Source organism: Alexandromys fortis, unplaced genomic scaffold (assembly GCF_014885135.2).
Source record: "Alexandromys fortis isolate MF-2015 unplaced genomic scaffold, M_Fortis_MF-2015_v1.1 scaffold_173, whole genome shotgun sequence".
NCBI lineage: Eukaryota > Metazoa > Chordata > Mammalia > Rodentia > Cricetidae > Alexandromys > Alexandromys fortis.
The window spans coordinates 3,381,725-3,399,376 of record NW_026068051.1 but is presented as its reverse complement, the minus strand read 5'-3'; the positions used below and the strand labels follow the sequence as shown (position 1 = coordinate 3,399,376).

Genomic DNA, 17,652 nt, shown 5'->3' with positions numbered 1-17,652 from the left:
GAAGGAAGGAAGGAAGGAAGGAAGGAAGGAAGGAAGGAAGGAAGGAAGAGAAATACACCTTCAGATTTTTCCTCATTAGTGACACAGTCCTGTCTACTTAATACTCTTCAGGAACTAAAGATCATTAGAAAAAGGAAGTATTGTATTTTTACAAAATGACAAACTAGAGATGAGCAAGACTCGACCTAATTAGTATTTTACCAAATCGACCTTTGTAGACAGAGTTTCTGTCCCACTTGGTCCCACAGCTATTCAGTCCTAAATAAACACACAGAGGCTTATATTAGTAATAAACTGTTTGGCCTATTGCTCATGCTTATTACTAACTAGTTCTTACAACTTAAATTAACCCATAATTCTTACCTATGTTTAGCCATGTGGCTTGGTACCTTTTCTCAGTAAGTCATTCTCATCTTGTTTCCCCTACATCTGGCTTCTGACTGACTCTCTGCCTTTCCTTTACACAGAATTCTCCTAGTCTGGTTGCCCTACCTATACTTCCTGACTGGCTACTGGTCAGTCAGTGTTTTATTAAACCAATACTAATGACAAATCATCACAGTGTACAAGAGCATTATCCCACAGCATACCTTCTTGGCACAGGGAGTGCAATATGGCACCTAGTGGATACCAAGTGGCCTTCCAAAGCTTTAGGGCTGAGATGTAGTTCAGTGTAGAGTGACTATTTAGCTTGCATGGGCAGGCTCCTGGTTTCATCCTCAACACTGCTAAATTGATCAGTTAATTGAATGAATGAATGAATGAATGAATGAGTCAGTCAGTCAGTATCCAAGTCAGCTTATGTATCCAAGAAGAAGGAGAAGTCAGTTACTGTGCTGTGCTGTACTTGATTCAAATCACCATTGTTCAGAATTTTCAAGAATTGACTTGTGATTTTAAAAACGAAGAGGTGTGTGTGTGTGTGTGTGTGTGAAAGAGAGAGAGAGAGAGAGAGAGAGAGAGAGAGAGAGAGAGAGAGAGAGAGAGAGAGAAAGTTAGTATGTGTGGTTAAACATGGCATGTAGTTTGAGTAATCCTTAGATTGTATCCTAACCTTAATTCTGCACATTGTAAAGTGTGTCGGCTCTAATGAGAGTGCAATCACACTCTGCCTTTCTGTACTCAGCACTCAAAGCTGACTTCTCCACTTTTGCTTGGGCTGGGGTAGTCTCTAAGTGTAAGGGAGGTGCAGGGGATATTCCACTGCACCAGCATCTCTCCACAGAAAGGGCCACCTCTTAGAATAGATCTTAGCTTCTAGCAATATTTCCTTGTGTTTCACCCAGATAGCTTGAAGATATGAAAGCTGTTTCTTTCCCCATACTTGTGTTAGGTACTAGGTGTTCAAATGTGAGCCTTAGAGGGTCCTGACTTCATTCTGTCCCAGGAGAGTTTCAAGTAGAGCCTGGTTTAATGTCAGGATTCTTTGGTGTTAATGATCATGATATAAATGTTACTTTAAATTTTTTTATTTTTATGTATGTAACTGTTTTTGCCTGCATGTATGTCTATGTTCCACATGGGAACCTAGTGCCCACAGAGCCCAGAAGAGAGCATTGGACCTCCAAAGACTAGAGTTATAGACAGTTATGAGCGGCCATGTGAGTACGGGGAACTGAACCCAGGTCCTCTGAAAGAATAGCCAGTGCATTCAACTGCTGGGCCATTTGCGTTATTCTTATTAGAGTCAATAGGAAAAGGTAGTGGTGCCCAAAATGTAAGTGGTGCCTTGGTCCTGTTTTCTCAGCCTGCACTGAGGCCCAGTTTTTGTGTTTTGATTTGCTGCTTTTCGTTTCCCTCTGCTTCACCCAGTTAAAAGCCTTTGAGTTACTAACTGTGATTAGTTATGTTGAACGTTTTATTCTCCTAAATTCTTTAAAACTTTCCTTGGTCTGGGCCATTTGTACTACAGACCTCTCATCGCAGCACTCAGAAAGTGGAGACAGGAGGATGAGGAGCACAGAGTCATACTTGGCTACGTAGCAAATTTGAGCCAAAAAATAGGAGGAATGGGATGTTTAATGTCTAACCTTAGAGCCTCTGCAGGGCTGCAGTTCAGAGCGGAGCTTCTCGCTGTACTGAGCCAGTTTAATCAGTACTCACAGGCTTAGCCAGAAGTTCCACATAAGTTCTAAAAAATGTTCTACATAAAAAAGGACACTTCTTTGTAGAGCTTTAGCCAAATACTCATTTAAATTTTCTCAGGGCCTAAAAAGTTACAAAAATCAAAGGAGGAGCTTGCAAGAATCTAAGGTGAAGTAAAAAGCTGCCAGTGGACCAGCAGGTCACTCCTGGCCAGCTTATTCGCTGAAACATTCTTTGGTTCTGAAGTTATAAACCCCGTTCTCATTTCCTTCTAACCCTTTTACCCAGTGTACATTCCTGATGGAAAAATTTACAATTCGTCCTCAGTAAGTTTAGTTTCTGTGTGATTTGTGTTTAGAAATCAAAACCTGTCAATTTCACAAATATTTCAAATCAATAATCATAAGTTTATTTGGGATATGATCTGGACATTGTAACTCATGCCTTTAATTATAGCATTCATGAGGCTGAGGCAGGAGAATTCCCATGAGTTAAAGGTCAGCCTGGGCTACCATGTGAGACCTTGCCTCAAAAAACCAAAATGACAGAAAAATTACTACTAATTACCCTTTCATGTATAGAAATAACACAGATGTCATCAACGTGTCTGTAAAATCCTAGGGTAATTTTCATATTTGTATTCTCTGTCAATTTGTGACCTTGAACTCACAGGTCTCTCTCTCTCTCTCTCTCTCTCTCTCTCTCTCTCTCTCTCTCTCTCTCTCTCTCTCGGTTTTCTAAGACAGGGTTTCCCAGTAGCTATGGAGTCTGTCCTGGAACTAGCTCGGTAGACCAAGCTGGCCTCGAACTCAAGAAGATCCACCTGCCTCTGCCTATGTTATGACTTTTAATGTTATATCTTGAAAACAATTATAGGAAACTTGAAGGCTGCTCCTTTTTCACAGATTAGTGTCGTACTGTGGGTGTATTGTATTGATGACTTTTACTAATAAATTGGTTCAGTATCAGATTAAGAAGAAAAATCACAGTTTCCAGTGCTTTTTCCATTTGGAAAGTCAAAGTGCAGATCATGCATCAGGCACGATAGGTGTAAAACCTGCCGTCCATGGTGTCAATATTAGAAACTGATTTTATGGTTTTGGTTTTAAGTACATTTTATGGCTCATACGTATCTGTGTTTCATTTTTTAGAAAAAAATTTTTTTAAAAAAATGGATGAGAAGCTGGACATGGTAGTGCATGCCTATAATATCAGGAGGTAGAGACAGGAGATTGCCACAAATTCAAGGCCAGTTTACTCTACCTAGTGAATTCTAGGCCAGCCAGAACTACAAAGGTAGACTGTCTTTAAAAAAAAAAAAAGGTGGGTAAAGAAATTTAGGGTTTTTACTTTTAACTCTCTAGAAGTGACAGTCATTATTTTTTAAATAATCAGTGATGTTGGTTGCATAGCAATATTCATGTTTGGTATATATCTGGATTTCATTAAATGGCATGTCCTAGCGGGTGTCACTGTAGAGCTCCGGACGCTGGAAGGAAAGTGAGGTCATCTGCATCCTGTCCTTGTAATTGTGAGAGACAAGATTAGAGCCTAATGAAGAACACAAGCCTTAGTAAGAGTCCTGGCTTGCCTGGTCTGCAGAGCAAGTCCCAGGGTAGCCAGGGCAACACAGAGAAACCCTGTCTCAAAACAACAATGCCAGCAACAACAAAAACCCAAACAAACAAAAAGAGAATTATAGCCCCAGAGTTTAAATAATTCAGCTGAAAAAAGTGGCTCAGAGGATAAAAAATGTTTGCCACAGAAGCCCAGTGTCCTGAGTTCAGTCCTCAGACTCCATAGGAAGAAGAGCTAGTCTAGTGCCCAGAGCTGCCCTCTGACCTCCATGTGTGCACACCACACTCACACACATAGACAGCAACAGGTTTTTTACATTTTTATAGGGCTCTTATCTATGGCACTTAACTTGCTTTCCAAATAACTAGTTCTTTTTTCAAAGATTTTTTTGCCAAAATATCTTCAAATAAATTTCTGTGTATTTAGCAAGATCTCATTATATCCTATCATCTAATAATTTGTGTTCCTGTATGTGCATGTGTGTATGTGTGCATGTGTGCTCAGCATTGAAACTAGGTCATGATTGTTTCATGCATGAGCTTTACCACTGAGCTACAATGCTAGCCTTTAGTAATTGGGTTTTTTGTGTTTTTTTTTTTTTTTTTTTGTTTTTGTTTTTTCGAGACAAGGTTTCTCTGTGGCTTTGGAGCCTGTCCTGGAACTAGCTCTTGTAGCCCAGGCTGGTCTCGAACTCACAGAGATCCGCCTGACTCTGCCTCCCTAGTGCTGGGATTAAGTGCGCCACCATCGCCCGGCTGTAATTGGGTTTTTTGTTTTTCATGGTGGTTAGTTCATTGGTTGTTTGGTTAGTTGGTTGGTATGTTTGAAACCTGATCTTGTTAAGTAGCCCAAGTTGGCCTCAACTTGTGATCCTTCTGCCTCAGTTTCCCAAGTTCTGGGAAGGTGTGTGCCACAACATCCAGCTCTAAATCTTTTGGAAGTCTTGTTGTTCATTTGTGCATTCTGAACATCAGAGGCAGAAGACTCCTTCTCAATACTTGGTTTATGCTTTTGATTCTGTTTAAAAAACTGTATGGGGCTGGAGAGATGGCTCAGTGGTTAAGAGCATTGCCTGCTCTTCCAAAGGTCCTGAGTTCAATTCCCGGCAACCACATGGTGGCTCACAACCATCTGTAATGATGTCTGGTGCCCTCTTCTGGCCTGCAGACATACATACAGACAGAATGTTGTACACATAATAAATAAATATTAAAATAAAATAAAATAAAAAACTGTATGGCATGTTTCATCTTTAAAGGGCTGCTCAGTGTGCCTCTCTGGAGCCTCCAGCTTCTCTTTCAGTCTGGACGGAGGAGGAGTTTTGAGGGCAGTGCTTGCCTGTTTCCATATCACACTGGCTGTAATGAAGAAGCAAGTTGTCTGATTAGAGTGTGGATTGTGGTTACTGTCAAGCCAGGGGAGAAACCTATAAAATCTTACCAGTTCAGTACGCATTGTTCTGTGTGGGCTTAACTCTGCGGCTTTCCTTCACTGCATGCTCTTTCTTTCAGGAGAGAACTTTGCCGAGTTCAGATCCACAGGAACCGATGACGGCTTCACCGACTTCAAAACCGCTGATAGTGTGTCACCCCTAGAGCCACCGACAAAGGACACTTTTCCAGCAGCCTTTCCCTCCGGAGCTGCACAACAGAAACAGACACCAGCGAAAACCCCTCTGAACTTAGCAGACCTAGATATGTTCTCCTCAGTCAATTGCAGTGGCGAGAAACTGGTGCCCTTTTCAGCTGCGTTTAGCACGTCAAAGTCAGTTTCCACCAGACCTCCGCCGGCTGGCTCTGTGGCAGCCCCAGCAGCACTGGCATCCACTAAAACTTCTAGTTTGGTAGATGATTTTGGAGAGTTCAACCTCTTTGGGGAATACTCGAATCCTGCATCTGTTGGGGAGCAGGATGACTTTGCAGATTTCATGGCTTTCGGTAACAGCTCTATTTCATCTGAGGCAAAAGCAGACGACAAATACGACGTCCTCAGAGAGGAAGTGAGTTCCAGCCCCTTGGCCAACAGCACGGTGGAGAGTGCACAGAATCCACCTGCTGCATCTTCCAAGTACGATGTCTTCAAACAGCTTTCCCTAGAGGGAGCTGGACTGGCCATCGAGGAGTTCAAAGAGAACACTCCTTCTGCCAAGAGTGACGATGACTTTGCTGACTTCCACTCCAGTAAGTTTTCATCCACAAGCTCAGACAAATCCCTGGGAGAGAAAGTGGTGGCTTTCAGACACGCCAAGGAAGACTCTGCTTCGGTGAAATCGTTAGATCTCCCCTCCATCGGTGGCAGCAGCGTTGGCAAGGAGGACTCGGAAGATGCGCTTTCTGTTCAGTTTGACATGAAACTGGCTGATGTGGGAGGAGATCTTAAGCATGTCATGTCTGATAGCTCTTTGGATTTGCCAACAGTTAGTGGCCAACATCCTCCTGCTGCAGGTGAGGAATTGGTGAGATTGCTCTGGTGATGTGATGTAGATTTCAAAGATGATTCTGTGGGTTCTGTCTGACTGACAGACTGAGGCGCTGGCTCGTTACCTTGGCGGATATCTAGTAATTAATTAGCCTCCTGTTGTCTGTCTGCGTGAAGCAGTGTTCAACATGATGTTATGGAAACAATCTGTGGGTACTCTGACTGCTCCAGAACTTAGATTGGAGAGCCGAAATATTTTTATTTTTGAAACCTAATACTCACTTGGTGTCAGAGGCCCATACAAACCCACTGCTCAGTGAACCCCACATAGCCAGGAATTTTATAAAAACTTTTGCAGTGTCCACAGTGTTTCTTCATCCCTGTGAGTGGGATCAGTGCTCCCGCTCTCCTTTTGTCTTCTCTTGAGTACATTTAGAGTTGCTAAGACAGTATTTGTTTGGTTTACAGAAACTGACTCTTCCTAGGCCAAGAAAGTAAAAACCTCTTCCCACTTGGAATGCAGTTTGTCAGCTTCCTTGAGAAGAGGTAAAGAGGTCACTTAGGGATGCTTGGTGTGTCAGGACCTGGTGGGGAGCAGGCCTGTTTTCAGTGTTACTGTTTTGCAGCGTGACTGCGAGTATTAAGTTGTAATAACCCTGTAGATGCTAGGGTAGGGTAACTACTAACTTCTGATAAGATGTGTGAAAGCCTTTCACAAGGGAGCCCTCTTTAAACCCTGTGTGGATTCACATGTAGCAGTTTATTCTCTGGTCCAGCTTCCTGTCACAAGAACTAGATTCCCAAGTGTCCTAGTTTTTATTTCATTTTGTTTTTTAATATGTATATAGAAAGATAAACCTATTTTGTGGCCTTTAATAATGAGAACTATCTCAGCATTACTGTATTATTCTAGAAAAGGTAGTGTGCACATGCAGGGTTTGTTTCTTTACCTGGGAGGGACAGGTAAGACACTTCCAAGTTTACAGGCTCAGCAGACATTGTGAAGTGCTGTAGAGTCCACAGATTTCAAACTGGCAAATGGTGTCTGTCCTTTGCTACTGAAATGGGTTTCTTATGCTGGGTTTTGAATGGAAAGCAAAGTTAGCAAAGATCAGCGTGTTTCACCTGCTGCTAGCCAAGGGGTTTCCTAGGTGCAGCTGGCTATCTGAGCTCCTTCTGCCCTTTGCAGTTATTTCCTCATTTTTTTTCCCTGTTTTTCCTTTTTTCCTTTGCTGCTGTTTGTTTGATGGATGATTTTATTCTTCTTTTTTGTATGAGCTGTGTGAGCCACAACACTTGGTTGCAAGGGGCATTCTTTTTTAAACAACAGCATTTGATTTTTATTTAAAAAACAATTTCACAACATGTATACTAGCCTTTTGGACTTTGAAGTTATTAATTAGAGGCTATTTTTCTGAAAATGAATCTATATTCTTTCACAGTGCCAAACCACACATCTGTGAAATGAGTTAATCCAGGTTTGGGATGTCTTTTTCCTGCCTTTTATTCGGGAAGGAGAGGTTGACTTTTGACTGAGCTCATTCCAATGGACCTGTTAAATATTCTGTGCCCATGCTCTCTCTGTATGTTTGGAACACTCTCAGAATGGAACCTGCCATGTTCAAGCCCTCTCTCTTCAGAGGGAGGAGACCTGAAAAGCAGATTGTCTCCTTCTGTTGATCTGTAAACCTCTGGTGGGAACAGAGTAGTAACCCTTCAGAGCGGTTGTTACGAGGGTTGGCGGCTGACCAGGGAGTCATGCCTGTGTGTCCGTTGAGCAAGACTGCTGTATAAATAAATACATCAGAGAGGGAAGCGGTAGGCATTGCTTCAGTGCACTGGGACTTTATTCTACCCTTCCGCTCGCCATGGAGTGATGAACTTGCTCTCTTAGTCTGAGGGTTGAAAGGACATTCTAGAGAAAGAAGAAGTGGGCTGATGGAGCACAAAGAACTTGGATGATTACTGTCTATGGACGTGGTCTTGTTTGGAAACCCTAACTTAACTCTGAAGGGGATACTGTCTCTAACCCACGCTGTTAACTCTTTGTATGGACGGTAGATATACTAATAACATTGCCTGGTTTCTCTCTGCACATCATTGCATTTACCCTTTAGCCCTTGCTGCGTATAATTTCAATGAGGCTGCTCTCCCGCCCCCTAAATATACTCTCTCTGGCACAGCAGCGTCTTGATGTTCAGTCTTTAAGATCCTTTGTTTCTATGGCAGCAAGAGCTTACTTTGATTTGCGACTTTCTCAAAGGGTCAGCAAGACCTCTGTGGCTACCTACCTGTGAAGTAGCTCTTTTTGACATGGAAAATCTTTGTATTTTAATCAGCGCCTTATTATTTTTTTTGGCTGCTTTTCTGATGTCTTTTTTCAACACAGACACTTGTGTGTGGATATGCCCTTTGGAACTTGCTTTATTATTCTCTTTCTCTGCGAACACTGGCCTGCATGCTTACTCTGATGGCTCCTTCCCAGCTCTTCTGTACCATTCTCTTTTGCCACCTGTAAGTCCTGTGTTAATAAACGATTCTTTGGCATATTTTGAAAGTGTGGGGATGTGTGTAATTTGTGGTTTTGAGAATTAGGACAAAGAAATAACCTGGACGGTATAAAATTAAAGTCATGTCCCTTGAGACTGGGTTTTCTTTTTTCTTCCTAAGAAGGCAGAGGTATGGTTGCCTTTGCCTCTTGTATGCCCGTTGACAGAAGTCACTAATGTGGCATTGAGCTCATGTGTAGGGTTAGGCTCCTGAGCTCAGTTGGCAGCATGCTTGCCAGCATCTGCAAAGTACTTATTTAATCCTCAGCACGAATAAATCAATGTATGTAGATATATAGTAAGCACACTCCTCAACGATGCAAAAATAAAGCTCAGCCAGATGTGAGACACACACCAGTGACCTTCGCACTTGTGAGGCTGAGACAGAATTGTAACTTCAAGGCCAGTCTGAGTATACTACTGTGTCTCACTAGACAAAGTAAAATATATACACATATATATAGACGTGGAAATGACCTGGACACCTGCACATGGCGCACGTGTGCTCACACATAGATATTCTACACACAGCAGTAATAAACGTTAAAAGCTAAGACAACCCTCAAAACAAAAGAGCTAAGCTTTAAACTATTTTCATTTTTAAGAAAACAGTTTCTGGGCTGACTCAGTGGTAGAGTATTTGCCAGGCACTAAACTTGATCCCAGCATTGCAATAAATCAATCAATAAATTAATAAAAATCACAAAGACCAGTGAAAGTTAGCAATAAGTAGCCAGCCATGAGAACTATTTGCTCTATTTTAGGATAGGGTAAGAGTGAGGAACTCTGGCAATAGTCTTTTCAAGTCCCAAGCCCAAGCTACATAAAGATTTTGGGGAAAGGATCATTTCAATGTTTTTAGTTTTTATTCATGATTTGAAGGTTTTAAGTTTATGTTCATTTTTAGAAGTTGTAAGGAAAAAGGATATTGAACTCCTGAAAATGTGAATTTTGAGTAGAATTCCAGAAATCACTTTCATGTGCCACCCAAGAAAGAAAAAAGCTGGGTGTTGGGGTTAAAATTCACCCGGAGAAGCCAGGCCTTCCACTCAAGATGTATAATGTGCTGAAAGTTGAGAAGTCGCTGTTAGAACCTTGGACAGGCGCTCTGCATTTTAACTATGTGGACTGCTAACAACCTTGGGAGAAAAGCCTCCTGCCAGTGACTCCAGCAGCTTCGATCTCCACTGCGAGAACGACCTCATGGGGCTGTGGCTTTCCTCTATCAGCAGATCCTCTACAACCAGGACAGTCTACTAGGTTTGCTTTAACTCCCTTGTGAGCAGAAGTGACCATCCCTGTGTCTAACTGCCATTCACTGAACAGTTCGTTGTGTCTAGATAGCATATGATTTTTAGGGAGGTAGTTTTTTGTTGTTGTTGTTGTTGTTGTTGTTACTGATTTTTTGAGACAGAGTTTCTCTGTGCAACAGCCTTAGCTGTCTTGGAGCTAGCTTTGTAGACCAGGCTGGCCTGGAACTCACAGAGATTTGTCTGCCTCTGTCTCCCAAGTGCTGGGATTAAAGGCGTGCATCACTACCGCCTGGCGAGGTAGTTTTAATAGTACAACACAGCATCCCTTTTTTGTGATAAAGATTTGCATTCTGTGCTGTAGGTTCAAACAAATAACCCTGTGGTGTTTGTCCTGATGCCAGGTAAGATACGGTTGGCTAATGTTTGTCTCTGTCAGTGCAGGAGACTCCCACAGACATGCTAGTGTTCTGCTGGCACTGTGTTGTTCCTGTTAGAATCTGTGCTGATTACCAGAGGGTAAGGTGAGAACAGAGAACACTGGCCATGTCATACAAGCTGTGCTAGCATCTAAAATAGTTGAAGGAATTGGTTGCTATTATCTGTTGCTGTTTGAAACAGGGTTCCTCTATGTGGCCCTGGCTGTCCTGGAACAGGCTGGCCTTGAACTCACAGAGATACTCCTGCCTCTGCCTCCTGTGTGCTGGGATTAAGGTGTGCGCCACCACCACCTGGTGATGGTTTTTATTTATACTTCTTTTGTTTTATTTGCCTCAAGGGCTCACTATGCTATCTAGGCCACTCTTAAACTCCTGAGTTCAAGTTATTCCCCTGCCTCAGATTTCAGAGTTCCTAGGGTTCCAGGTACATGTCATCATGCCCAGCTATTTTTATTTATGTATATGTATTTATTGCATGCTAAACAAGTGCCTTACCCCCAAGCTGCACTCTCAGCCAGAATCACTTTGTCTTTCTTGAGTGGCTATCATCTGAGGACTTTTGATAAGGTGTTTGGGAAATGCCAGCTAAGTGATTCGGAGAACATAAGAGGACATATACCCTGGAGGCTCTGCCCCCTAAGTCTGCTCTCTCCCTTTTGATAGCCAGAAGGCCTTCATTTAATTACCATCTTTTGTGCTCATTTGGTATCATTTTGATGGGATTTCTATTATTTTTACTATTTTTAATTATATTATGTGTGGGAGTGTGCATTTAAGTGCAGGTGCTGCGGCAGCCAGAAAGGTTGGGCCTTCTAGAGCTGGAGTTACAGGTGGCTTTGAGGTGCCTGATGCGGCTGTTGGTGATTGGTGTTGCTCTTCAACTCTGAGCCCCGTCTCCAGCCTGGGTTTCCCTGACTCACCTTGGACAATCTTACTGTCTCTTGCCTTCTAGCCTCCTCTGAGTCTAGTATTCTTGTGCTTGCCGCTTTTCTTTATTGACCATAAAACATTGACATAGAAACCTGAGATGCTTACAGTGTAGACACAATTTAAACCATAGCGTCACCGGAGTTGGTGCAAACATGCAGAATGGGAAGTGTCTGCACAGATTAGAAGGCACAGGAAGGCAATCAATCATACAGCAGTGTTTTGTAGCCTGTTGCTCAGTGAGGTCACTTTTCCTATTCTCCACAACAATGCCTATCCAGGGATGCTTGAGACTTAACAGGACATAATCAGACCAGGCTTTGCAGTTAGTAGAGAATATTCTACAAAGGAGAATTGGGCCCAAAAGGAGGAGACGTGGAGATATACAAATACTTCGTGGTTTGTGTTGGTGAATGAAGGCTGGGTTAACTCCGCATTAGACATCAGCAGTTGTTCCCTCTTTGGGCCAGCAAACGTTGCTAGTGCTATGCAGAACACTCAAGAATAGTGGAATTGTGCTTGTAATTCCCTTTTGTTTTTTCTTCCTCTAAACTCCTTCTTAAAAGCCAGTAACTCTTAATCTCTTGGGCATATGCCCACAGCTTTAGAAAACATCCACAGGTGTGGGTTTCACCTTCTGTGTCCTGTGGTGGTGGCTTACATGCCTGGGGATACCTTGTTTTCATGTACAGCATGCATTCAGAGTGGATCTGAATAGAGGTTATAGAAGAGCCTGGTAGGGTTAGCTGCCTGTAGGAGAGAAAGCCCATGTCTTGATTTGATCCACAATGGGAAGCGAGTCGTACTGTTTATTCTCTTGTCCTTTGTCATAGTGAGTTCCCGTTGCAAACAATCCATGTGTGAAAGCACGCAATTTGGCTTACTACCTGTGCCCAGTTGCAGCTCTCTCTAGCACCACCCAGGAGCAGGAAGGATTGGAGATACAGTAATGACTCTTCTTTTAGTACGGTCATTCCCCATTTTCTTTTTTTTTTTCTCTTGTAATTTTCAAAATTTAGCTACTAAATTGCAAAGCCATCTCTAGCCACTTTGGTGCTTATAACACCCGGTATCATTTTTCCCAGACAGGGCTCCTGTCTTTCAAGCTGGAGGCCTTGTTCCTTATTGTTTTTTTTTTTTAAATTAAATCAAGAAACAGTAATTTATTTATTATGTATACAATATTCTTTCTGTGTGTATGCCTGAAGGCCAGAAGAGGGCACCAGATCTCATTACAGATGGTTGTGAGCCACCATGTGGTTGCTGGGAATTGAACTCAGGACCTTTGGAAGAGCAGGCAATGCTCTTAACCACTGAGCCATCTCTCCAGCCCCCGTTCCTTATTGTTTTTAAGATCTTTATACAATAATACAAAGAACTGGGTTGCTAAGCAAATAGAGAGTTGTTAACATGGAAAAATGGGGAGTTTCTTTGTTTGTTCTTTACCTCCAATCAACTTACGTGTCAGATTTTTCTCAGAAAATGGTTTACCAGTGTTCACTATACCAAAAAAAAGCACACTTGGTATTTATACTGTGTATAGCTGCTGAGGCTCAGGGACAGACATTATGTAACCGTTTGGGTTTTGGTTTTTATGTAATGTCAGTTTAGTGCTTATGGGTTCGAATTAATTACTCTTTAGTAATTTGTTTTTTCACCTACATTCAGTTTCAAATTTTGCATTTAGTGACTCATAACATGTTTACTCTTTGGTTAAAATATATATCTCAACATTTCCTTTTATGTCTTTCATTTGGTTCCTCATTTAGTCATTTGGTCACCTCAGTAAGTAGCTCCAGAAGGTGAAATGTTCCATGATTGCATTGAAGACCTTCGTAGGTATAAAGTCTTAAGAGCTCTTCTGCTAAGGTAATCCTTTTTGCTCGCAATGCCTTTTACCTCGCTTACAATGCAAGTCATTCTTGATTTAAAAAAAAAAAAAAAAAAAGGCTTGTCTTCTTGTTGCATAATTGCACAAAAAGGTCTTTTTATTACCATAGCAACTTGGTTGCAGTGTTTGAACTAGAGCTGTCATTCCATAAATTTATCTTTGGCCTGCCCCCCTCCCCCCAAAACACCAAATCGCTACTTTTTAATAGATAAGACACTAGAAGCAGTTTCTGATATGGTTTCCCCAAAGAGCCTTCCAGAAAGGTCTAATAATAAGTGTACCTGTGTGGTGAAGCATTCTGCTCAGTGTTCACCTGACAGACTAGTCTGGTGTTCAACCACATCTGTCTCCTGAACACTACAGTGAGAGACTAAGAAAGTGCTTCGTCTAACAGCTTGCTTCACTCTTTCTAAACTATAAATTTGTCACCTAAATTGTTTTTCCTTCTTATTAAGCAAGCCACATGTGAGGGGTATGGTTTGCGCTGCAGAATTTGGAAGTGTTCCATCTTTTAGCAAAGGAGAGTTGCTTTGCCAGTTGACTCGCATTTTTCTCATTCATTGAACGCTCTTATGGGAGCATAGAGAGTTGTGTGGCGTGGTGGTGGGAGAGCTGTGGGAGTGGCCAGAACCTTGAACCTATTCTAAACTGTGTGCTGTTGTTGTGAAAGGAGAGGCGAGGACCAGTGTTGTTGCACCCATTGGCTTCGTCATGAAAATCCGGTCACAGAACTCTGGGTTCTTTGTGAGTTGTGTGTGTGGTTATCAGGGGGCTGTGTGTGTGTTATTAGGGAGGCTGTGTGTGTGGCTATCTGGGAGAGAATGTGTATGGTTATTGGGAGGTTATGTGTGGAAATCAGGGGGTTGTGTGTGGTTATCAGGGTGGTTGTGTGTGGTTATCAGGGTGGTTGTATGTGGTTATCAGGGGGGTTTTGTGTGTAGTTATCAGGGGGTTGTGTGTGGTTATCAAGGGGATTGTTTGTGTGTTTATCATGGAGGTTGTGTGTGATTATCAGGGGCTTGTGTGTATGGTTATCAGGAGTGGGTGTGTGTAGTTATCAGAGAGGTTGTGTGTGGTTATCAGGAGCAGTTGGCCTTCTCTCTCAGATGCAGCTAAGTGAAATAAGAGGCCTCCAGCCGGCCCCAGTGCCCTCCTGAAAGGAGTGTCTCCACGCCAGCCATAGGCAGCCTTCTCAAGTTTGCTCCTTGAAAACTAGCTGGAAAACCAGGCCTGTAATTCCAGCTTCTCAAGAGACTGAGGCAGGAGGATTTTGAATTCAAGGCTTGTCTAGGCAAGTTAGTAAGAAGAACCTGTCTCAACAGAGTTAAAAACAGAGCTAGAGATGTGGGTCAGTGGCCAGGCACTTGCCTAGTGTGCCAAGGCCCTAGTTCAGTCCCATGCATGACGTGGGAAGACAATGAGCAGAACAGCTTTTCCCAGTAAATCACTAAGATGGCAAGTGACCTTTGCAGGTTTACTCTGAAAGGATTCAAGCTGTTACACGTATTGCCCTCCGGACTCTGAACAATCTTCCACGTACATTATCACAGCTGACTGTCCTCACACCTCCACTTCATAGATGAGCATACCAGGGTTCAGAAAAGGACACTTGGGGGCTGAGGTGGGAGGGCTGCCAGGAGTTCAAGGCCAGACTGAACTAGAAGGGTAGTGTCCATGCTAACCAAGTAAGCAGGTGGCAGAGTCAAAATTGGATCTTTCCAGACTAAAAAGCTGCATTCTTTCTGCTGTCTTCTGCTATCTCGTCATGCGTTCATTCATTCATTCATTCATTCATCCATTCATTCATAGACTAGGCTGGCGATGGAGATCAGCCTGCTTCTGCCTCCCAAGTGCTGGCCCCACCTCATCGAACTTATTTAACTATAGATGAAGAACAAGTGAGTCTTCTAACCCAGCACATCTCTCTTTCACTTCTTCCACTTTCATTGAGTGTGGGAAGGGAGGTGCATTACAGAAACAGCCCAGAAGGACCTCAGGCTTTTCGTGTGCTAGCCTGGGACTCACAGAGATCTGCCTGCCTCTGCCTCCTGGGATTAAAGGCAGGTGCCACCACATCCAGGTTCTCCATTCTATTTTTAAAGGACTAATGTAATTCGGGCTGATTTTTGTTTTTCTCACATTCTATCCCAGCAATAGGATATCCAAACTGACCAAAATAAAAACAAGGTAAGTGACTGCTTGATTAAAATCCTCTATGTGTCTTTGCCTGACACAGAAATTTCTAGTAATTTATTAAAAGTTAGATGAGAAAGCTTTTGCTTTTGTTTTGAGAAACTGGATTTTTGGTTCATCTCATTTCCTATAACTGGGGTTAAGAAGAACAGTGTCCACGCAGTCTAGAGAAAAGGAGATGTAAGAATACCTTCGAGCTTAAAAAGGAATAATTCGGGGGGCTGGAGAGATGGCTCAGAGGTTAAGAGCATTGCCCGCTCTTCTAAAGGTCCTGAGTTCAATTCCCAGCAACCACATGGTGGCTCACAACCATCTGTAATGGGGTCTGGTGCCCTCTTCTGGCCTGAAGGCATACACACAGACAGAATATTGTATACATAATAAATAAATAAGTATTTTAAAAAAAGGAATAATTCGTTAAATGATCAGTATGGACATGGTTATGCAACCTATCTTTGTAGTCATGGCTACGCAACCTATCTTTGTAGTAATTTTTCACATATAACAGAAAGTTATTTGTTGTTTCGTTTTGTTTTGTTTGAGACAGGGTCTCTTTGTAGACCTGACTTTCCTGAAACTGGAGATCGGGCTGACCTCAAACTCATAGAAAGCTGCCTCTCAAATGCTGAGGTTAAAGCTGTGTACCACCGTGCCCAGGTTTTCTTTAAAATCAAATATAAATGCTAGCTGAAAACGAATACGGTTTCTGAAAGATCAAATGTCACAGCCCAACTCCTTTAATTTTAGTACAAGCTTTGACTGCAGTTCCCGCAGCATAACATGGGACTGATGAAATGTTCTAGGCATTTTGCCTAACTTAGGAGCTTGGCTCTATCTGTGGGACCTTCCTTTCCTTTCAGATGTAGAGGATTTAGACTGAGATGCTGTAATAGCCATTCTGCAGTGAGCACACTTAGGAGCTGTGACTGGCCAGACAGGGGTGATGCATCTCAGGGCAGAAAACTCTCTCCATTTGTCCCCTCAGCAGGAAATGGGTCCTTCTCAGCCACCTCAGATCTTCAAAAGAAAGAGACCTCATTTGGCAGTTCTGAAAACATCACCATGTCATCTCTCTCCAAAGGAACAGCCTTGGCGAGCGAGGATGCTCTCCCAGAGACTCCCTTCGCAGCCTTCGCCAGCTTTAAAGACATGATGCCCCAGAGTGTGGAGCAGAAAGAGTGTGAAAGTGAGGACTACCAGGACTTCACAAGGCAGGACCTGCCCACAGCGGCACGGAGCCACGAGACGGCATGTCCAAGCCCGGCTTCCAGTGTCGCCTCTCACGAAACCCCCAGGGAGTGTGCAGACGACTTTGGAGAATTTCAAAGCGAAAAGCCCAAAATCAGCAAATTTGACTTTTTAGTAGCCAATTCACAGAGCAAAATGAAGTCCAGTGAAGAAATGATCAAAAGTGAGCTGGCAACCTTTGACCTTTCTGTTCAAGGTAAGCCTTCTTCTCATGGGCTTGTCCCACTGAGGTGTTACATTCTTTCCTGAGAATGCCATAGTGATTTTTAAAACCAGGCATGGTGACACATGTCTGTAACCCTCACATTCAAGAGGCTAAGGCAAGAGGATCATGAGTTTGAGGTCAGCTAGGTTGTATAGTAAGCTTCAGGCCAGCCTAGGCTATATGATGAGACACTACCTTAAAAACTAAAAAGTAATTTCAAAGAAAAAGTAAAATGATGATTCTTTGTTTAGCAGGAAATAGCTTGTAGGACTGCAGTTTCCCTGGAGCTCAGTTCGGGTCGCTGTCCCTCGTAACTGCTTATTGGAGAAAGACAAAGAGTGTGTGGCTTTTCTTCACTCTAGTTTGCTTAGAAGTGTGCTGTAAGCCAGGGTGGTGGCAAACGCTTTAATCCCAGCACTTGGGAGGCAGAGGCAGGTGGATCTCTATGAGTTCAAGGCCAGCCTGGTCTACTGAGTGAATTCCAGGACAGCCAGTTACTTAGTGAGACCCTATCTCAAAACAAACTAAAAGAACAAGCAGTGCTCCTGCAGGGGACTTGAGTTTGGTTCCCAGCACCCACATCTGGCAGCTCACAACTACCTATAGCTCTGGTTCCAGGGAATCTGATAACTTTGGCCTCTATGGGTACCTGCACTCATATAACATGTCCAAATAATGTATAGCACACATTCGTAATTAAAAGTCACAAAAATCAGTGCCTTTAAAAAAGGTGTCTGTTTCAATTGATCCATAAAACCTGAAGTAATAGCAAACATTTTAAAATTAGATTTCTCGGGCTGGAGAGATGGCTTAGTGGTTAAGAGTGCTGCCTGCTCTTCCAAAGGTCCTGAGTTCAATTCCCAGCAAC

General features: G+C 42.8%; 1 protein-coding gene across 1 annotated transcript in view; it reads left to right on the top strand.

Moving 5' to 3' along the window:
- Positions 1-17,652, top strand: part of Synrg (synergin gamma) — an 85,626-nt gene that overhangs the window by 45,829 nt on the left and 22,145 nt on the right. The window contains exons 15-16 of the mRNA XM_050119577.1: positions 5,175-6,107; positions 16,413-16,819. Of these exons, the coding sequence (XP_049975534.1) occupies positions 5,175-6,107; positions 16,413-16,819 (1,340 nt within the window). The remainder of the gene's footprint in view (positions 1-5,174; positions 6,108-16,412; positions 16,820-17,652) is intronic.